The sequence below is a fragment of the Mytilus galloprovincialis genome, chromosome 9 (assembly GCF_965363235.1).
Source record: "Mytilus galloprovincialis chromosome 9, xbMytGall1.hap1.1, whole genome shotgun sequence".
NCBI classification, from domain to species: domain Eukaryota; kingdom Metazoa; phylum Mollusca; class Bivalvia; order Mytilida; family Mytilidae; genus Mytilus; species Mytilus galloprovincialis.
In genome coordinates, this window is record NC_134846.1 from 11,072,988 (window position 1) to 11,097,701 (window position 24,714).

Sequence of the window (24,714 nt, forward strand, 5' to 3'; positions counted from 1 at the left end):
CATTGGAAGAATCATACATTCCTTCAACAGAATGTGCATAGACATCATTTGATGTTTTTCTATTCCGCTCGGTTTCCGTTGGAAGATCAATGTGATGAATCTGTTGTGCAAGCTCAAAAGACCCATTCATTTTGTCCGGACCTTCAGATCTGTTGAAACCTGTTTCATTTGGATCTAAAACAACATAATTGTCAACAGTGGAATGCGAATTGGAAAAAATCACCGTTTCATTTGAAGTGTCGGGAATAGCAAAATTATTATGAGACCTCTGATCACCGACATTTTTGTTCTTTTTATTAGGTTTAACGTAATTACTTGGATCTGAAATGTTTTTGTTTGAATCATTGTTTACATCAGATATGTCATGATATTGATCGTCTCTGGTTTCCATTTCTAAACCAGGATATGGAGGTCTGTGTTCATTTGCGATCGGCATTGCTATATCTTGGATGCCAGTGTAGTCATTCTTACTGCTGTCTCTTCTTTGCGGTTCATTCTTTTTCTTTGAACCAATTCCCCTATATGAATTGTAAAGATGCTATTTACACACAAATACATAGTGTTATGTAGTGATTATAGAATTTAAAACTGAAATGAATAAACGAATGAGATAAATAATACACAAATGTTGAAGCTAAAAAACATAATGTCGGGAATAGTGCCAAATAACTTGACTGGAAATCTATTTTCAAATGTAATACTGCCAACCAAATATCATTTAGTAAACTTCTTCTGGTTCAAGCAATATCATAACAAACTTAAGAGTTATTTATAACACCTTCCCCAGAAATATCAAACCCATGTCTCCCTATCCACTTCTTCGTTTATTATCACATTGAAGTCCGTTATATAATGGAAGGAAGTTTAGAATTTTGACCTCATCAGAAGAAAAATGTTTTGGTATATTGGGAGGATTCTGATAATTCTCCAAATCTAATGAACATGACAGTGGCTTCAACATTATGATGAATCTCTTGATCGTATTATCAATTCTGTCTACGTGAAGCAATTTGAAAAGTTATCAGTGTGTATACCGCCAGATCTGAACATTGACAACCTTGAATGAATGTACATACAGAGGTGCTTAAATTTTTGGTAAACAATGAGAGAATATTGTCATTCAAGTTAATTTTGTTAAAAAATCAACTATGAATTTCGTCTCAATATAAAGTCCCCTTCTGTAACACCTGATGACAGGTTTTCGACAGGCAAGTGTTGCCCAATGGTGTCTTTGTTCATGTTGTAGTGCTATGTTATTGCTGTATGTCTTTTTGTCATGTTTATGCCAAGGTGTTCTCTATTTCTTTTTTGTTAATGACTTTTTATTTCTCCCTTTATATCTTGTCTTTCTCATTTCTTGTTAATTTAACAGCAATCTTAGTTGTCTGATTTGAAATCATACCACTTCTCATTTTGTGTTATCAAAATGTGATAACGGGTAAAAGGTTGTTTTTCATGAAGTGTTCTGTAAAGTTTCGACCGCATCATTGACAAATTATGATTTTGAATCATTTTTACGGTTGACTGAACTTTGAATTTAGAATATTGCAAGCGTTTCTTGCTTTACCTTCTAATGAACACAACGATTACAATTATCACACATGCAATCAGTAGCACACCAATAACAATTCCTGTAACTACGCCTAAATATATATATATATATATATGAAAGTTGGAATAATTACAAGTATATGCTCAGAAAAAAATTAAATCAGAACTTTTTCAATGTACTTGAGTTATTAAAAAGTTTATCTGAAATAACTTCAGATACACAAAACGTATATTATATCTTTTTTTATAATCAAGTAATGAATTTATTTTCATAGCGTGAAAAAGAGGCGATTCACTCATAGTCATAAGTCAATAGTAACTGACAACGCCATGTGAAAAAAGGACAAAAGACAAACAAAAGTACACAAAACATAATGTTTTCTCTTACTGTTTATGGCGTCTTTACACTAAATCCATTAGATGTTGGATGTGTACTGATTGGTAATTTAGTCTTATATGCATGAATTTTTGTATTAGTTGTCAGTGGCTTTGAATCAGCTGTCAGTAACTGCAAGTACTCTAAGATCTGTACTTATAGTGTCTTTTTGTTGTTTGGATGTATAAGAACCCGGCCACGTCCACTTGTATTTGTAGTATTAGTATCCATCTGATGAGTTAAGACTTTTACAACTGATTTTTATAGTTCGTTCTTATGTTGTACTGTTACAACACTGTCCCAGGTTAGGGGAGGGTTGGGATCCCGCTAACATGTTTAACCCCGACACTTTCTGTAAGTATGTGCCTGTCCCAAGTCAGGAGCCTGTAATGCAGTGGTTGTCGTTTGTATGTGTAACATATTTGTTTTTTGTTCATTTTTTGTTCATAAATTTGGGCAATAGTTTTCTCGTTTGAATTGTTTAACATTAAAATTTCGGGCTTTATAGCTGACTATGCGGTATGGGATTTGCTCATTGTTGAAGGCCGTACGGTGACCTAAAGTTGTTAATTTCTGTGTCATTGGCAATCATACAATATCTTCTTTTTTAGATAGAAATATAAAGACTGAGCAACATGAAATGAAGTAATGAAAGGGGGAAACGACTTTTATTAACACTTACTAAAGTAATAAGTTGCATTTGTATGTTCATAATTTAGATTTTTTCGGTGGATGCGTTTTTTTTTTCTAGTCTTAACTCAAATGAATCTATGTTCTTTGTTTTAAAACTAAAAAAAAAGATATCAGAATAGGTGCCTGTTCTTCAAATTTACCTAGTGTGTCCTCTTGATTCGAATGGCGTCTAATGCATGCATAGAAAGTCACGTGTAATCTGCTTTAAAAGACAAATCGCACCAGGTAGTATGCTTGGTTTGACTTATTTTAAATTTATTTGTCTTAAGTTTAAATCTATTGAACTTGTTGTCCTTGAATACGATTTTGGAAAATTTTAATGTCTATTTAGAAAATAACAATGGATAAAATCTAGAAAGCAAACCTTATAACAATGATTTTGAATTATGTGTTTTTGAGTTTTTTTCCCTGCAGTCGAAGCAAAGACGCTACTACGAGACCACCGATTTGGTTGTGAAACGGGGAAAATATTACATTCATTATATTACGAAAGTGACTATTGTTCGAGATTATTGCAAAATCGCCGGTAATGAAGTTGGCATCTACATTTGTTTAGATAACCTGGATCTTAAAAAAGTCAAATACGAAGAGATATTCTTCGATTTGAAATCTTATTGTTAAATAGGCGTGTAATTGAGTATATGAAATACTTATACAAACGACTGATTGAGATTATCAGGAGTAGGGCATGCTTACTTTTTTGAACATCCTAATAACATTCATTTTTATATTGTAGTTCATATTGCTAAACCATGGATTTCAGAATGTGTTGACGTCTTTCGATACTTTGCGAAATATACGGTTGGCATTACCTTGTCGTACTTCAAAACATTTTAACAGTTTCAAACTGAATCAGATTACCTATATTCAATCCCATGGACGGCATTATATTACTTATAGGTTGAGTATTACTCGAACATTCTGAGGAATCATCATCTAAAGAACAAATGTTATGTAACATTTTAAAACTCGTATCATCACAGGAACATTTACAATTTAATGTAAATAGTATGGTACACATAATATTGATTATATGTCAAATCTGTTATTGAAAACGGGTAGAAAATAGGATTCAATGACTAAGTAGTTTGAACTTTCATTTGACGTATTAAGCTTAAAATCATATAAAAAAATCTCAATGATCAATTTTCGGTGGAGTATTTTTTTCTTTTGTTCGTTGTATTGTCTGTCCGACTTCGACCTAGGATACTAAATTGCCTCATGGTATGTTTCATACTGTTTTGAACCCATTGTGAAACGTATGTTAGACTGGCATTACTTCATGTTTCATTGCATCATATACATATCACCAAATATTCCTGTTTATTACAAATATCTCAACTCGTAAATATTTGGTAGTTTTTTTTTGCAAAAGCTGCAACATTATTCAAATTTCAATAAAAAGTATTAGACCATTAACGACTACACAAATTGTTCGAGTGAAATTATCACTTTATATGTATTCACAGAAAATCTCATACAAATATTAAAATTTGCCATGTATATGTCGTGTACATGTTATTATTTTGTACAGGTTATTACCTGTACAAACATTTTATATCAGTAATTACTTGTATGAGGCCATCATACAAGTTATTACCTGTAAAAATACTCGTACATTTTTTACTGAGAAAAAGATAATAACTTTTACAAATCATTATTCTCCCTTTGTCTATTTGATGTTCTCAACAAATCGTTTTCCTTTAAACAAATAATACAAATAATTTTAAATTTATGACTAAGACCGAAAGGTTTAAACTTTCAACATATGTGTACTTTTTATATAACAAATATATGAGCAAAATTTCAAAAAAAGTCAAAACAAAGGTTCACAGATGCAAAACAGTGTAGATTTTTTTTTTAATATGATTAAATGATTAACTTGTGGCAGGACAGTTAATTTTCTCACAATTCGGTTTTCCCACGCGTAAGATATAGAGAGAAAATTAGTAATGTAAATAACCACATATTAAGCACTTCAAAAATATTTGTTACGGCAGTATGGTGTTTTGAATGTAGCAGAAAAACTCATTCGCAAAGTGGACGAAATTATTTATTATTGTACAGTTTATGAACTTTACCCTTCGATTAGAGCAGCACATTCCAAAAGATGATTAAAAGATTTAGAAATTAAAGACAATGTTATAATACTAGTGCAAAGAGTAGACCGAGGTCCGATGGACTGTAGGAGTATCAAAGGATTTGTGCTGAATATTGCCCAAAAAAATGACATAAACTAGGAACCAAAGTTTGAATCACGATTGGTTTAATGAGTTGAGATCAAATCGAAAAGATTCAGATAGAGGATTTTACAATGATGGACATACCAGAGAACACTGAGGTTAACGTCATGAAATCAGTACAACTGCTATCTTAAAGTGGTGACCAAGGCCATGTTCACTGCAGTTATCAGGGTGGCTGTAAGACAGGCACATGTAAAAGCAAATGATTAAGCTTATTGTGTAATTCCAGATGTCATGCTTACTTGTCTTGTGCAAATAAATAGGTTATTTGATTTATTCGGCTTTACTTTTGTTTCTAATATATTACATATGCAACTTATTATTATGATTTATGTTTGAAAATAAATGGTAGAAGGGTTTTATTTTATTTTTGCTTTTAATGACTTTGTCACTTTGCACCAGTAGTCTGTAATTAAGTTGCAACAATCTGTTTAGCTCAATTTGCTCAAGGTGTCATGTTATCTTATGTTGTTACTTTGCGTCCGCCGTTTGTCTGTATTCTTCATACATTTAAAAATAATACTAATACACACTATGCAAAAATCAACAAACAAATAAATAAGAGAAAATAGTAAAAGAAAAAAAATATCTGACAAACGACAAAAAAATCCTTGACTTACAAACCCAAAGAAAGAGTTTTTTGGTAAAACATTTAAAGTAAATGAAGAAACAAACATAACTCAATTTGAAAGATAATGTGTTGTATAAGTAATTGTCTTTTTCTCAACAAAAATTGTACAAGTATAATTACTGTAATTACTGGTACAATTGTATTTGTACAAGTAATAACTTGTATGATGGCATCATACAAGTAATTACTCGTACAAAATGTTTGTACAAGTAATTACCTGTACAAAATAATAAAATGTACACAACATATATACATATTCCGAAATTGCTAAATTGTGTACGAATAAAAGAAATAAAGTTATTACCTGTACAACATATTGCTGCAGCGACTGTCGATACGTTGCAATCCATGTCAACAAATGTACTGTTGCAGTCGAAAAGGCTTATTTCATTCCCAGTACATTGAAATTTCAGTTCAACAGTTTTATAAAGGTGATGATTAGGCGATTTCCTGACGATTCCGTAAGAACTTTTGTGAAGATGCTTGCACAATACATTTGCATCAGCAGCATACCAATGATTGCTACAAACTGTAAAAGTTGTATTTTCTACAGGCTCGTAAATAAGAACCCGACCTTGCATGTCTAGTTGAAAAACAGGTCTTGTTTCTAAAAGACGAAAACAGTAAAATCACAAAAGTACTGACATCCAAGGAATTTTTAAAAAGGAAAGTCCCTAATCAAATGACAAAATCTGAAGCTCAAACCCATCAAACGAACGTTTAACAACTGTCATATTTGTGACTTGGTACAAGCATTTTCTTATACAGAAAGTGGTGGATTGAACCTGGTTTTATAGCTAGCTAAACATCTCACTTGTATGACAGTCGCATCAAATTCCATTATATTGAAAACGACGCGTGAACAAAACAAACAGACATAATAGGGAAAAAATGTCAAAAATAAGTATACAGCAGTCAACATTGTCTAATAATCTTATTCACTATTAAAACAAACAAGTGTAACAAAGAAGCACAAAAAGGCATACATCAAGTTTAACAACCCCATTTTGCTTTTTTAATATACGGTAAAGGGTTGAAAAATTTTAAGTACTGGGACCGAATCTTTATCCTGACAGACACATGGTTAGACGTCACACATGAATAAATAAAATAATTTTGTCGTTCAATGTATGACAGGATGCATTTGTACATAGTTCAGAGTATATTACTTCCAACATTAGAAGATGAAATGAGATTGTTAATTCATATCAAATGAACAAGTAATCAAACATGATGCTGCTTTCAAATTTAATACGCCGTTCAATCCTAAAAATCCAAAGACACGGCAATCACAATATTTCAACAGTAAAATACTACAAAATCATAATTTCAACATAATTTTTCATATAAAAGAGACATTCAGTTATGTTTTGTTACTTTGTGGATTGAATTTATATATAAGTAGTCTTATTATCTTTAGAAACATATCAAATGTGGTATTAAAAAAAAAAATGAAACAAAAATGCAGGAATTAAATTTATCCGTCGACATTCTGCAGATGAACTGAATTATAACATTTTGATTTATCAAACTGTTAACCTTGAAAACATAATTCAGAAGACATTCTTGGATTATGAACTTGTATATTCATTAGGTAATGACTGGACTATTAGAATTAAAAAAATAAAGAATTATGGATTTTGTTATTATTTTTGTACATGTTGTATGTTGACTAACCTTTTTTATATTTGAAATACTTAATTCAGTCATTATTGATTGTTGTTTTCGCTCTTTTTATGCCTCCTTATTAACAAATATATGCATTTAACTCACCAAGAGAAACTGTCGTCCCAACAGAAACTGTAGAGGTTTCATGTGTATTATCAACATATATACCAGTTGTACGTTCTTTCACTGTATCAAACAATATATAAAACAAATTAATGTAGATCATATGATGAACAAAAGAAATTATATACGTAAAAATAATTTGAAATATTAAAGAAAAGTAAATGAGAGAATTGAAGATAAAAAAAAATAAAAATGATGAAATGACAAACGTTCGAAAAAAGAAAAATCACAAAAATACTGAACTTAGAGGAAGATCAATTGGGAAAGTCCATAATCACATGGCAAAATCAAATAACAAAACGCATCAAAAACGAATGGACAAAAACTGTCATATTCCTGACTTGGTACAGGCATTTTCAAATGTAGAAAATGGTGGATTAAACCTGGTTCTATAGCGCTAACCCTCTCACTTTAATGACAGTCTCATCAATTTCCGATATTTTTACATTGATGCGTTAAATAAACAGACACAATAAATATAATAGTCAAAATATGGGTACATCAGTCATCATCGTTTAACAATTTTAAAAGGAACAATTAAACAGAACACAAAAACACATCTACTATCTACGAACACATTTATTGAGTGTCTGACGTCAGAAAATTTTATACGTCACATAAATTTGTCGTTCAATGTGCGTACAAACAATTTTAAAATTTTCATGGGAATGTTAGCATACAGGGTTAAAAAATCAAAAGTATGTAAGAATAAATTTAAGAAATAGACCGAGATTTAAACTAGTCCAAAAGTTATATATAGAATTTATAAGAATCCAAAAATAGTTAATTCCACTACGCGATTGAATGATTTTGACGTTTGTGGTTCAACGTATATTGTAAATCATAATAGAAATATATCATAATGACATATAATAGAACAATATCATACGGACGGGATCTTTTAAAGTACAGAGTCACGTTATAAGAACAAAAGAAATACAAAAAGTCGCAAATACAAAACAAACCACAAAAAAATGAAAGCCAATACAAACACTTTGACGAGATGTATAAGTACCGAGCCACGTGAAACGGATATCACATGAAACCATGTCCCACGCGTTGCACATATTTTATCTGTTCAATAGCAATAACTAAAACAAAAGTTTCTTGTAATTTTTAATAACATATCGTACACAAAATGTTGTTCAGTGGTTGTAACTGATTAATGTCTATCATGCTTGTTTTTACTTTTTTTGTCATAATTATGTCGTCAATCTACCAGTTTGAATTGTTTCACATATTTCATGTTTGGGCCTTCTAAAATCGACTATACGATATCGTTTTTTCTCATTGCTGAAGGATGTACGATGGCTTATATTGCTTACATCATTCACTTTATTTAAACTCTGGTACAAAGATGTTTAATCAGCAAATTAAATCCTGTATTTATGAGGAGTTTATTTTCAACTACTGGGTCGATGCCACTGCTGGTGGAGTCTTAATTCGCTGAGGGCATCAGCAGCCCAGTAGTCATCAATTCTGTGTTTACATCAATTAGTATTGATATGGTCAGAATTATGAGTTCTATGACATTTTGTATTTTTGAAATATCAAGGCTTTTTTTATCACAGGAATAGATAACATTAGCTGTATTTAGCAAAACTTTTAGGAATTTTTGGTTTTCAATGCTCTTTAACTTTGTACTTTTTTTTGCCTTTTTAACATTTTTTTATACGAGCGTTAATGATAAGTCTTTTGTAGACAAAACGCGTGTCTGGTGCAAATTTCAAATTTCGATCCTGGTATTTATGACGAGTTTATATACAAGAATTACTAGTTCTCCAGTCCAATGACAATGGTTTTTAGGGGAATCCTACTCCACCAGTATAAACTGTTCGTCCTGATATAGCAATAATGGCATGAAAAAGCAACAAACACGATATAAAAATCCATAAATCGAAACACTGTAAACTTTTCACTATCACGGACTCAAGGTAGTACGAAGATACAGTTGGGTGCATGCTAATCATTACAATGTTACATGTAGACGGTCGGAGAAAGTTAACGCGGCGTTAACGTGCGTTTACTTTATGTAATGCTTGGCTGCAACCAACTGTATATACTCCTATAAGAAAATGAGGTATGGACCCAGGGGCGATAGAAGTTTCATCACTGATAAAAATCTTTACTTGTTCAAAAATTTCTATAAAGTTTCATGTCATAACCAATTGATTATACACTGCTGTAAGTCGTTCGTGTAGAGTGATAACTGGATGATGTGATATCTGATACCGTTAATGTAAGGTGCGTTCGATTCCGAACAGGATTTTCAGTATTCCTGTCGAATGCCGGCTATTATATTCTGGTACTCAGTCTTCCTTTACCAATAAAAATTGGTTACCATAATACAGCCAAGCGTACTGAAAATTGCGTTTAATCCACGAGGGTATCACCAGCCCAGTAGTCAACACTTTGATGTTTACATAAATATCAATATTGTTTGGCTGAATAAATATTTTGATATTAGTGTCACTGAAGAGTCTTATGTAGACGAAACGCGCGTCTGGCGTACTAAATTATAATCCTGGTACTTTTGATAACTATTTACACCATAGCCGTATTTGGCACAACATTTTGGAATTTTGGATCCTCAATATTGCTCTTCAACTTTTAATTTGTTTGGCTTAATAAATATTTTGATCTGAGCGTCACTGAAGTGTCTTATGTAGACGAAAAGCGCGTCTGCAGTACTAAATCATAATCCTGGTACTTTTGATAACTATTTACACCACTGGGTCGATGCCACTGCTGGTGGACGCTTCGTCCCCGAGGGTATCACCAGCCCAGTAGTCAACACTTCGGTGTTGACATGACTATCGATATTGTGGTCATTTTTACAAATTTCTTGTTTACAAAACTTCCAATTTTTCGAAAAACTAAGGATGTTCTTATCCCAGGCATAGATTACCTTAGCCGTATTTGGCACAACATTTTGAATTTTGGATCCTCAATGCTCTTCAACTTTTAACTTGTTTGGCTTAATAAATATTTTGAAATGAGCGTCACTGATGAGTCTTATGTAGACGAAACGCGCGTCTGGAGTACAAAATAATCCTGGTACTTTTGATAACTATATAACCAATTAATCAATATATTGTATAATATCAAGATATTATTAAATTCATTAACCATAGTTCTAAGCAATCCCTTGTAAATATCTTACTAGTTGTACTATAATGTAATGCACTGGAATTTAGTTTGTCGGTTGTGATTGTAGGCCCTGTTGTGCTTTCTGGAAATATTAATGTCCCATTTTCCTCTTCTGAAAAAAAAATCACACAGTTAAGCTGTGAATTTTTAAAGTAAAAGAAAATTTTTGCATACAATTTGAAATTATATAACAAGCTGCTCAAATTTGCAACTTTTGTTTTATCGTAACATTAATAAAAACTCATTAATCGACATTGGTTTCATCGTGGGTTGGTTCTTAAGGTGGACGTTCCACTTTTTTGTCTCTACTTTGTCTATATCATAGAAAATTTAGATAATATTTGCCGTTAATATAAGCAGAAACTAGAATCTGTCCCTTAAACACAAGGATTAAGGAATGTGTCTATCATTCTACCACTAAATCAGTGATTATCTCTAGGAGCACATGCAATTGTCATCCATTAATCCGCATTCACCAAAACATCTATATCATTCATTCATTTATCCATGCATCTTTTCCATCAATCCATCTACACCCACCTCTATTTATCTTCAATCAATATATTCATTCATCCATCAATCCATCTATTTACTTCCAGTCATTTGTCAATCAATCAATACATTCAACCATCAATCATCCAAAACATCCATTTATCTATCTTTTCAATAATTAATTCATCCATCTATCTTAATCATAATATATCTATCATTTCATTCTTTCATACACTATGTCAGTCCATCAATCAATCGGTCAATCTTTCTATCCACCCATTTCATTCATTCATTAGTACATCTTCTTCGATCCATCAATTCAATCACACATCCACCTATCTACACCCGTGAACATCAATTCATGCATTCATTTATCCATTTATATATTCATCCATTTATCAGTTCAACCAACCATCAATCTATCTCACTCATTCCATCTATCTTCATCCATGCATTTATTCATATGTCTTAATCCATATCTATCCATCCACTTTTCTTTAGCTTTTCCAACCAAACACCAATGCATCCAACCCAAATCCATCTATTTACTTTCGTCAATCCATATCCATTCATCCATCCATGCATTTATTTATGTCTTTATCCATATCTATCTATCCACTTTTATTCAGCTTTTCCAACCAAATACCATTACATCCAACAATCAATCCATTTATCCACCCATCCAACTATCCCAATCTATCTATTTACTTCCATCAATCTATCTCCATTCATCCATCCATGCATCTATCCATCGCTTCGCCTTTCAAACCATTCATATCCATTCACCCATCCATTAATCTATCTCCACTCATCATCAATATATAACTACTTATCAATCTACCTCCATCGATCTATCCATTCGTATTCATCAAATATCCATCCATCAATCCATCTATCTAATTTCACACATTTATCCAGTCATCAATACATCCATCTATCGATCTCAGCCTTTCCATCCATCCATCCATCCACCTCAATCCATCCATCCATCCACCCATCCATCAATCCATCAAACTATCTTAACTCATAAATATATCTCCACTCATCGATCTACCTCAATCCCTCTATCCAGTCGTATTCATCAAATCTTCATCCGTCCATTCATCCTCATCCATACATACATTACTCCATTTCTTTCTGTCCATCGATAGATCTATATTCGTCCATCCATTTATCTCAATCCGTTCCAATCCATCAATATATCCATCCTTAGCCTGCTATCCATTCTTCCTTAGCCATTTATTCATTCATCCACTCATCCTAAGCCAGCTTTCTATCAAATCCTTCACCAATTTATCCTTAGCCAGCTATCCATTCATTCATCTAAATCTGAATTTAGCCTGATACTTTTGGTGACTATTTACAATTCTATGCATCCACCAATTTATTAATCTAAATAACACACACATTACCTTGACACAAATAATGTATTCTAGCGTATCTTGGATGAAACAGACAACTTGAAGCATCGTCAGTATGTGGACTGGAACATATTCTTTTGTTTTTACATAAATTACTGACAGATATCTTTACTTCATTGATTGAACATTTTTCACAGATTCCTTCATCAGGCTGTACGTCATTTATCTGCATTTCACGGAATTTGAATCGACAATAACAATTGATTTTTGACAAATCGGTAGCAGATACTATAACATTTCTCGAAAAATCATATGGGATAAACCAAAAGGCCCGGCCTGAAAGAAAACACAACCCAATAAATACACAAATGAGAGAAAACACTTTTGGAATTAAAACATCCGTTTGACACACATTAAAAAAAAAAACAACATCTAACAGCTTTTTACATAATTTGTTACATATGACTTTTATTTTGACTCAGTTTTGTATCCAGATTTTATACAAATTTGATATTTACATGGAATAGTTGAACTAAAGCGTTTAAGTTAAGGGGATGTACATTCGAACTAAATTTTGTTTTCAAAGCACTCCCATTACGTACAGCAAATCATATACAATTCACAAGCATTTCATCTGTACTATTATTTTTTTTCGGGCGTTAAAAATTTCTACAACTACAATTGCGATTTTGGTGAAATCAAGATCAAACGTCGAAAATATCAGAATAATGGCATCTTTTGTCTGATGAAAAGTAAAGTAAGTATAATTAAAAAACAATTGTTCAGAGAACAATTGAAAGTCTTTCCACCAGAAAAGATCTATTTTGATACAAAAATAATAAATTCAGTTTTAAATGTCATTTCTAGCGTCAAATAATAAATTATTGTACGCTGATTTAAAAAATATATGGTTTCCAGACAAATTTTTTTTATGAGGAAGATAATTTGTTACTTCCTGTTTGAAAACTATCACTTCTGATGTGATTTGATTGTTTACTTGACACTGATTCCAAAAATATATGGTTCTATATGCATGTACATTACACAAGTACAAAAAAAAGTTACTTCCAGTTTACCTTAATTCACTTCCATTTGGATTTTCTAAGGTCATATGGTTTGCTACCTAATGCAAAAACTCTCATGCCTTTATCATGTATACAGAAGAAGTTAAAGCAATGGTCAAAATTTAGAACGTCGTGTTTACCTATGACCTTAAGCTCAATTGGAAGGTCATAAACCAAGGACATCAAATAAAAAAACACTAGGTCTTTTTTTCAACCAACATGTATGTGTTACGACATGTCGCAACTTACAATTTAGCAAACATTTGTTGTTGATATCTTATATGGTTTTTGAAAATAAGTGAAAATAAGCCAAAATCTAATTGACCTCTGATCTTGACCTAATTTTCTTTTTTTTTGGACCAAGGACATCAAATCAAAAGACCCTAGGTCTCCCTCACTTATGGTTTGCCAGTAAGAAATGCATATCACAAATATCAAATGCATAAGTGGGAATAACTCTTATATGGAGTCTCCTGATAGCTTGTGTCAAAATAAAACGTAACATCCTGAGGATATAATGAGCATTTTGGAAAAATAAATGATTGCTTTCTTTTGCGGTTGCGAAGGCGATAACTCGTACACAGATACTGTTCAGTCAAACAGGGTCCGTTTCAAGAGCGTATAGACTGTATGATATTATATACAAAAAACTAAGCGAAAATACAGCGGAAGAAAAAATTAGGCGGAAGAAAATCAAAATAAGAATCAGAACAAAAGCAATAGGTCTTTCCACGGAAAAGTGGAAAGACCTAATAAATAAATGCAAACAATGAACACTTTTTGAATAGAGATTACAATCACTTGTCAATCGCAATTTAAAAATGTGTCAAATATAAAAGGTTTATAATTTGGTCTTCATCAGACTCATTAAAATATCAATGACGTATTCCTAATAAAAGGTGACTGAAGATCAATGAAAATTATCGAAATGACTTAAAGTAAAATCAAAGAATGGGTATCCTGATTTTAAATCGTTACCGTAAACTGTATAATTCGTTAGATCGAAGTATAATTTGTTAACACCAATTATATTCTTCATACTATTATGCATATGGTATAATAACAATGATTATATATAACTATCTGCATATTAATGTTATGAAGAATGAGAGAATTTTTCTTGGGTTTTCCATTATTATTTTTATTAATAGATTTAAATTTTCTAGAGTAACAGTTTGTTGTTGTTTAAAAAATTGTCATTTAGAAAAGTGCATCTTCGATTGCTTACCCTTCCGGAGCACCTGAGATCACCCCTAGTTTTTGGTGGGGTTCGTATTGTTTATTCTTTAGTTTTCTATGTTGTGTCATGTGTACTATTGTTTTTCTGTTTGTCTTTTTCATTTTTAGCCATGGCGTTGTCAGTTTGTTTTAGATTTATGAGTTTGACTGTCCCTTTGGTATCTTTCGTCCCTCTTTTATTGATAACAATCTATATTTCAGAAGAAAGTCAAATGTGCGATTTCCATCAGGATATATATTTGACAACGGAAATTTACGACAATTGTAGGGGTCATAACACGTTTACTTTATAATGCTTTTACTCCTTTATCTACATGTATGACTCGTTTTTTGTTTGTTTTCAAATATTTTTTGAAATGTTTATCATTTTAACTGAGAAAAAGAAATTTGAATTTCGACACCAATAATTACCTGTTACCTAATTTGTACGTTTCGCCTTTGTAAAGCGTACTACGAAACAAAACTATTTGAGAATTGCTATATGCACACATGAACTTCGTCGTTATGCATAGACGGACACTACTAAGTTTATTCATTTACCTAAGAAACTATAGTATATGGCATATGTACTTTCCAGTTGAAATAAGAAAACCAGGAAATATGTAAACTAGCATAACCATATAATTATACATCTGAACTTACAAAAACAAGTATAGGATACTTTTATAATTTTTGGTATCATTCTGCAACTGCTTAGGAGAGATTCCATAGCTGATAAAGTGCAATTGGTATTTCCTGAGCATTTTTTACTCAGCAATGAGTTTAAATGTCCAAAACATTCGTCGTTGTTGGCATCTCCATTCCGAACTTTAGCAGTGGTAACAAGTTGTACTGCAATTGTGGTGTTTTGAGGGCAATTTATTTCGAGATTATCTGCTGTCTCACAAAAGGTAACATTGCCTGGGAATATAAAGAGAATTTATTATTATTATTACATAGCCTCTCCAATTCAAGAAGTTTATTCACGATAAATAACAATCTACGCTAACAATTTTTCTAGTTGGAGATTGTTATGCATTGTTAAACCAAACATAATTCGTGTTTTCAAATGCAGTGTGCACGAACTAAAAGTATCATTTTAAAAGTTTTTGACGATATCTATATTGCATATGGAACATTAAATACTAATTTAATAGTGAATTCGCATAGAATGATTGAAGGAATAAAAAGAAAACAAATGTGAAAGATTATAGGTAATCTCCATCCCATTGCAAAGAACATATGATCTAATATAGTGTATAGACAACAGTCTTGGTAGAGGACGGCGAAGTGGAAGACGGTGTTGCCGTACAAGTGAGAAGTAAAAGAACAGGTTTCAGTCACGGTTTGGGAGGTAAAATACCTAATCATCTCTTACATTGTTAAGGTGACAGCATCTGTATTTATTATAAAACGTCAGCATAGATTCCAATTTTAAACTTTTGTTTGCAAAACACGTGTTTTGTCTATAAAAGACTCATTAGTGACGCTCGGATAAAAAGTCAAAGGGTAAACCATGTATGAAGTTAAAGAAGATTGAGGACCCACAGTTCGGTTTTGGCAAATACAGCTTTGGTTATCTTTTTCTCGGCTAGAAAGTCCTTAGTATTTTGAAGAATTAAAAGTTTTGTTAGATTTGCAAACAAAAATGTCATTGATATGACTACTAGGATGGTGATATAAATGTGGGTGGTATATTATACTAAGCCAAGTTTTAATCATTAAAGCAAACAGCCTATTTCTTCTCTTCCCATGACTGAATCATCGACTTTGATACAATATTGTAGAGTATACTGACTTATTTCAACTCAGTTTCCTATGGGTTTTACATCTATTATATCAAATCAAAATGGGGAATGTTTTGCAGCAGCAGGTTTTTAAATGCAGTTTGTGAGAGCTTTGACTAGTATCATGACTGAGCACGCTGTCCTCGCAGTAGTATTTTGGTTTTCTTTTCATTGTTATTGAATTATGAATGAAATTTAATTTGTAAAAAAAAACTGCATATGTCAATTGCGAACTGTCGGGGTAATATAATAATTGTTAAAGCAGTTTGTATGATCTCCAACATTTCTCTCAGCATAAGATCTGAAAGTATACTTTGGCACCACTACATTTATAAAGAAAATCAAGGAAAAACACTCAATGACATTTATAAGTAATAAAAGTACAAAAGTGTTTCTTACTTTTATACAACAAATACGCAAGTAAAAGCGAATGTAACATAGAAGATGAAACAAAAAAAATACATCAATAAAAATGTGTCAAAGAGACAACAACCCGACCAAATAAAAAACAACAGCAGAGGGTCACCAACAGGTCTTCAATGTAGCGAGAAATTCCCGCACCCGGAGGCGTCCTTCAGCTGGCCCCTAAACAAATATATACTAGTCCAGTGATAATGAACGCCATTCTAATTTCCAAATTGTACACAAGAAACTAAAATTAAAATAATACAAGACTAACAAAGCCCAGAGGCTCCTGACTTGGGACAGGCGCAAAAATGCGGCGGGGTTAAACATGTTTGTGAGATCTCAACCCTCCCCCTATACTTCTAACCAATGTAGAAAAGTAAACGCATAACAATACGCACATTAAAATACAGTTCAGTCTGATGTCAGAAGATGTAACCAAAGAAAATAAACAAAATGACAATAATACATAAATAACAACAGACTACTAGCAGTTAACTGACATGCCAGCTCCAGACTTCAATGAAACTGACTGAAAGATTATGATTTCATCATATGAACATCAGGCACAATCCTTCCCGTAAGGGGTTTAGTATCATACCATCATAACATATATGAGAAGAACATAACCCGTGTCATGCCAACAACTGTTTTTAGAATAAATGTGTTTAGTTCCGATGCAAAGACCTTATCAGTGACTCAATATTAACGCCAAAATATGCAATCTTTAATGACTTGACAACAGTATCGTAATTATATCCCTTCTTAATAAGTCTATTCAAAGGTTTTGTAAGTTTCTGAGGTGAATCGTATATTCATTGGATGACAAAAAAATGTATAACGAAATGGAAAAAAATAATTGAAGCAAATTTTTACTTACAGTTATTCTTTGCAACACACATTTTATTTCCAATAGAATAAAGAAGGACACTGCAGGTGTATATATACACATTCATCTTGAATGCCTTTGTCGTTTAATATTACCTAAACGGAAATTTTTGTAAGATGTAAGATATGTGATTAAGAATGTGTCATAAATTAACAAACAAACATTTTGATACACACCTACAGTTATATCTTTTTAAAAAGATTATGATATACAACACAACCATAAACCTAAGCTATTAAATAGAAAAAGTGTATTGGGGTATTTGTGTATCACTTAAAAAAAACTATATACTGCGGTTATAGTTGCACGTTGAATATTTTTAAAGTAAAGAACATACCTATATCGGGCACTAAACTTTTTTTAAAAGGACCATACCAATGAAGTAGTTTCGAAAAAAAAAATTAGTGTTGTTATTGTTTGTGTATGTGTTGTTTTGTTCAAATGCAATATGTTATACCTTGTTTTATGAAAAAAGCTTACACAGGCTTTGCATGCTGCCAAATCTAATTCAATTTATTTGAATAAACACTGCTTTAATCACGGGGGGGGGGGGGGGGGATCCTCGACGTGGGTTCTTAGGTTCAGATGTGCAGCTAGGACTTCAATTCCCCTTTAACAAAACTTTGAATTTTTGAAAAACTAATAAAATTGAGAATGGAAATGGGGAATGTGTCAAAGAGACAACAACCCGACCAAATAAAAAACAACAGCAGAGGGTCACCAACAGGTCTTCAATGTAGCGAGAAATTCCCGCACCCGGAGGCGTCCTTCAGCTGGCCCCTAAACAAATATATACTAGTCCAGTGATAATGAACGCCATACTAATTTCCAAATTGTACACAAGAAACTAAAATTAAAATAATACAAGACTAACAAAGGCCAGAGGCTCCTGACTTGGGACAGGCGCAAAAATGCGGCGGGGTTAAACATGTTTGTGAGATCTCAACCCTCCCCCTATACCTCTAACCAATGTAGTAAAGTAAACGCATAACAATACGCACATTAAAATTCAGTTCAAGAGAAATCCGAGTCTGATGTCAGAAGATGTAACCAAAGAAAATAAACAAAATGACAATAATACATAAATAACAACAGACTACTAGCAGTTAACTGACATGCCAGCTCCAGACTTCAATTAAACTGACTGAAAGATTATGATTTCATCATATGAACATCAGGCACAATCCTTCCCGTTAGGGGTTTAGTATCATACCATCATAACATATATGAGAAGAACATAACCCGTGTCATGCCAACAACTGTTTTTAGAATAAATGTGTTTAGTTCCGATGCAAAGACCTTATCAGTGACTCAATATTAACGCCAAAATATGCAATCTTTAATGACTTGACAACAGTATCGTAATTATATCCCTTCTTAATAAGTCTATTCAAAGGTTTTGTAAGTTTCTGAGGTGAATACTGACACCTTTGTGCTTTATAAAGAATATTACCATAAAAAATTGGATGTGAAATACCTGAGGCTCTTCTACCTCAGGAATAGATTGCCTCAGCTGTATTTGGCAAAACTTTTCGGAACTCTTCAACTTCGTAAGTTATATTTGGCCTTTTAATAAAATTGAGAATGGAAATGGGGAATGTGTCAAAGAGACAACAACCCGACCAAATAAAAAACAACAGCAGAGGGTCGCCAACAGGTCTTCAATGTAGCGAGAAATTCCCGCACCCGGAGGCGTCCTTCAGCTGGCCCCTAAACAAATATATACTAGTCCAGTGATAATGAACGCCATACTAATTTCCAAATTGTACACAAGAAACTAAAATTAAAATAATACAAGACTAACAAAGGCCAGAGGCTCCTGACTTGGGACAGGCGCAAAAATGCGGCGGGGTTAAACATGTTTGTGAGATCTCAACCCTCCCCCTATACCTCTAACCAATGTAGAAAAGTAAACGCATAACAATACGCAACATTTTCTGATTCGAGCGTCACTGATGAGTCTTTTGTGGACGAAACCCGCGTCTGGCGTAAACATATTTTTTTTTATCCTGGTATCTATGTTGAGTTTATTCATATATTGTAGTCTTGTGAAATCGTGAACCATAAACATATTTTTTGGCAAAAATCATAACCCATTTATATATTTCTCAGTTAACATATAATTTTATTTACATCCTGAATTGATTTTTAAACGATAAAACAGTATTTTATCAAAAATCTAAGCGAAAGATGAAAATTATTAACCAATTGACATATTACCTTGGTGAAATCGTAACCCATTGATATATATGATGTGTCAAAAAAGGGACCCATTCCAGCGGCACACTCTGCATATATATTCATAAAGGAAGAGACCCCACCCCCCGTGGTTTAAACTAAACGAATGGTTTACGTAAGGATGATTAATTGTTACTGTAATTTAATACAAGCATAAGAAAATAAGTTCTAAATTTTGATAAATTTCAATTTACCATTTTTATCACAACTGTCTGTTTACTTTCAAGTATAGTTTTATCATTTTCTGTTATTTCCTTTTTAAATTGCTTTAAAGTGTTTTCTTTTCTTTTCAGTTTGTAGAAATAGTAGTTTTATCAAAACGGTCAGATGTGGATATACTATTTTTGTACCGTTTGTATACCAAGATATGTATGCAGTAAGAGTTTTGCATTTTGACATATGGAGGGTGGGTAACCGGTTATGTTTTCGGTATTTAGTCTTGCTAAGTAAGATTAAAAACTGCAAAAACTGAAAAGTTTTCTGTAGAAGTCTTCTACTTTACGCTGTATCGACACCTATATTTGTGCCCAAGAAAAAAAATATGGAAATTGATATGGAGTTTTTGTCTAAATCAAATCAAAAGAGTTTTTTACTTCGATCATTTCTTACTCTGTAGCTGGCTAAATAACAATTTATACAGAAGATCTTTGAATGATAAGTTTAAGCTGACTATCCTAATGTATCCATGTTATGTCAGAACAGCATCTAGAGAGTGAAGAAAATAGGTGGAATTGTGAACTGCTTAAACCTAAAACAAAAATACATGCAGGGAAACTTTATTCCATGACGAAATTCCACTGTAGATTATTTTAGTCATTGTCAATAACATTATATGTGTCCTTTAAAAAAAAGATAACCATAACAGTTAATAGATAAATTAATACATACAGGGAAGGTATCATTCTAGGAAGTTGTATCTTTGTTTTTTGATGAACTTACAACCTTTTGTAACTTGAGTCAACATGCAAAATCGCGATTATTTACAAATAGATATTTCTTGTCTAGTGTCGTTTCTGTTAAAAGGTTTCCCATAAGAAAATGGATGTACATTTTGTAAGAACGAAATCAGCGCTCATAAATGTTTTACCCTGTCGGATACTGATAAGCCAGTTCCCAGTTAAGAATCTGGAGTCTAATTATTGTCCACTTAATATTGTTTGTTATAAAAATAAAAAGGTGTGGTATGATTGCCAATGAAATAACTCTCCACCAGAGACCAAATGGCTTAAAGGTTAGCAAGTAATATGTTACCCTAAATATGTTTTTGTTTTATTTTCAATTTAATTCTCTTCTCACCTTATAAAAATGAATAGTTTGCTGATTCTTACGCACGATACGTGATGGAATGTGAACGTTGTTTTTATGCAGTTATTTTGCAGTGCATTTCTTTTAGACAATAAATGGAAATTAAAAATATCCCACCTGCGCTTTCTCAATAATATGTTTACAGTGTTGTGTACTACTTTTGGACAAATTATGTCAAAATTATAGAAACTTTGTGAGCTCTTACTGAAAATATGGACAATTTTATGTTAAAGGGGTCTCGAATTCTTAATTTTGACAGCTTCCGAAATAATGTTTTTTTTTTACTTTTTTTTAATTTGACCAAATCACTACGGTACTTTAAAAAATATAAAGTGTAGTTTGTGTAGTTTTCTCCGCCCCTCCTCCTACTTGCTATTTGAGACATAAAAAATGATGAAATAATTTGGAAAGTTTATAACAAATGGTTGGTAGAGTGGGGTGATCATTTTCGCCATATCTTTCCATGTTTTCTTCAGTTTATGTTTAGGTCTTTATGTTTTTGAAGTATACAGATATTTCTGTATGAAGATAACTTCAAATGCAAATATTCTTAGCTTGAAAACGTGTTTGTTTTGAGTAAAATCATCTGAAAAGTTGGATTAAAGGGTGTATGAAATTTCCTATTTTTTTGTCAACGGGGGACACATATTCGCCGTTTTTACATATCTATTTAAAACCAAATAACTGCAGCTTTAAACAATATTTATCAAATAAATTTCATTATAGAATAGCAAACATTTGAAAGGTTTAAAAAACTGAAATTTAGGGCAATCAGTCAAAGAATTACTAAGGAATGCTTCTTTGAAATCGTTTTTTTTTCATTCAGGAAATTGGCTGAAAATCGTTGTCCATTTTTCGGTCCTTTGCCGTAAGTGCCGAAATTTAGTCTCATTTTGAAAAATTATCATATTTGGTATAAAAATATAATTTAACGGCATATTTCTTCCATTTCAACCATCCTTTGAAGTTTTTACACCTCAAAATCATAAAACGGCGAAATTGTGTCCACGGCGAATATGAGCGCCCCACTCTAACACGCTGACTTAAGGTAGCACAATACAAAGATTTTATAACTCCAACTCCCAAGTTTTAAAATGCTGTAACTTTCTTAATTATGCTTGAAAATTTATAAAAGTGGTAGTTTTGGATAGCTAACAGAATACTCTTTCAATTTAATGCAATGTTAGTATTATGCAACAATTATGTAGCCAATTATAATGTTAACTGTGTCTAAAATATTTTTCACCAAATTTCCACTTTCAAATGAAATTAGCTTCTGCATAGGTATCCCTAGAGGGTTGATTTTATTATATGTTGTTCCTATGGCCATTATCTACAAAAGGGTGTCTCAGATTTTAGATAGAATGTATAGAACAAATTTTACACCTAATTAAACATTATCTTCTTTTATGTGGTTAGGATGTTTACACTAATTAGAGATTTATGAGAGAATGGAATCCCATATGGACAATTTGAGACACCCTTTTGAAGCCCATGATGTGTTGATAAAGATTTCGTTAAAATTTTCTGTATAGTTAAAGAGAGGATAGAGCTAAATTCATTCAAGTGAACTTACCCAGATTTTGCCACTAATTACATAATAATTGATTACATAATGATTGCATAATACAAATATTGCATTCATTTAAAAGATTAATCTTTTATCTATCTATATATACCTCTTTTATTATTTTCTATGCATTCATAAGAAAGTTACAGCATTTCAAAGGTTAGTGATTGGAAGTAAAAAAATCTTTGTATTGTGCTACCTTAACTAGGAATATCAAGTGACCCAGACCGAATGTTCTGAATATTTTTCGTCCTGTCGATCTTCGTTTGATAACTGTCTCATTGCAACTCGCCACAACTTTCTTCATTACACGGGTGTTACAATATATAAGGAAACCGAAATTTTAAAACTTGCAAATCACACCTGTGTCAACTTTTGTAAACTTTAAATGAGTTTTTATAAAGGAACACAGATGTATATACCTATAAAAGAATGAAAGTATATCATTACTGAACTTATGAACTTAGATAGTTTAAATTATACTCGTTGTTTTGAATATTAGTTTAATATTATCACAAACAAACTTACGTTATCTTTGTGTTTATGCTATGTCGAGATCTTACTAAACTTCACATAAAAGAAATTTCCTCTGAGTTCAGTGATTTTACGTTTTTCAGTTGTCCTTTTATCCATAGTATTTTCCATTACATTTAAACTTCCTCTTTATAAAGCTTATATCAAAAACCTTAACGGTAATGGTTTAAATTTACAATCGCAGGTCATGAGTCAGTAATTTCAGGTATCAAAATACATATTTTGTAATGTTCAACAAGTAAGATTTCCTCAGTATTTTTGTTGAATACTAGTAGGTGCAATTTTGGTACTCGGTGCAATTCGGGTACTGTTACGTTATATACCTTCCAAATATCGTGGTGTATGTGAAACCCTGCCCCCTTTTATACTCAGTGACGTGAGCGACAGACATGATGTATCATACATTTGTTTCTCTTTAGTTTAGCTACTACTCCGTCCAGTTCATTAACCCTTTAACATTCAAGGATTTTTACCTTTTCTTCCCGAATAAAGGGTATCTGTTTTCAATCAATTGCACATTTCGATAAAAAGCTCACTCAAAGGACAAGTTAGGATCATCTGACAGATATTTGATTAAGGTTTCAGGAAAACTTGATTTAAGGAAAATAATTCTTACGTTGGTCACGTGATATCTCTCAAAAGTCACGTGACATGCTGAATTAAAGTGACAAAAATGTACAATTCAAGCGGAAAAGCGGTTTTACAGACGTTTAGTGACAAAAATATTATAGAACATAGTTTTAGTGTTAAATTAATGCATGAAGACTTTCGGAAACGTTATCGGTGAAAACTTTATACAGAAAGATGCAAAACCTCTCTGATTGGTAGAAATATCAAGACTCGAAACTCCGAAAAATAGTGGATTTTTTGAGAATTTTTGTCATAGTCAAATAAATGGCCCAGGTTTATGTTAAAGATGTACTATTAATAACTGCTTACAGAATGAGCCTTTAGAAAGAATTTTGAGTAAATATTGAATAAAAATCTGGTATTATTGAGTGCCCAGGCTAAGAATGTAACAAAAACAGAGAGAGGGGAGAAAAAAAAGGGGGGGGGGGTAAAATTTTTGTTTTTGATGTAATCATGTATTTCAGTTGTCTTTATTGAAATTGAAAGTAAAGTTAAGTTAAGTTACATATAATATAGAAATGTAGTTTTTCATCCTCCGGCAGTGAGGTTGGAACACGCAATCATCCGGGTGTAAGACTGTGCATCTTTCCACTGAGCCACAGATACCATTGACAAATCTTATGAAATTTAAGCATATAAGTCACCTTCTCTGTAAGACTAGAAATTAATTTTGGGAGAACATAATCCAACTTCTTTTTCTTAAGTGAAAAGCTAGTTTTTGAAAATGATTATTTTTTCAAGCAAATTTGTAAGAAAGTTATTCAGAAATGTTCGTTTTTTCGTCCA

At 32.2% G+C, this 24,714-nt stretch overlaps 1 protein-coding gene across 1 annotated transcript; it reads right to left on the bottom strand.

The window, feature by feature from the left end:
- Nucleotides 1–1,563: 1,563 nt before the first annotated feature.
- Nucleotides 1,564–12,611, bottom strand: LOC143046483 (uncharacterized). The gene is made up of 6 exons (XM_076219639.1): nucleotides 12,340–12,611; nucleotides 10,449–10,547; nucleotides 7,268–7,348; nucleotides 5,799–6,101; nucleotides 3,482–3,556; nucleotides 1,564–1,643 (listed from the first exon to the last, which is right to left on the bottom strand). Exons 1-6 carry the CDS (start codon nucleotides 12,518–12,520, stop codon nucleotides 1,564–1,566), a joined length of 819 nt encoding a protein of 272 aa, XP_076075754.1. The 5' UTR covers nucleotides 12,521–12,611.
- Between the last annotated feature and the right edge of the window lie 12,103 nt (nucleotides 12,612–24,714).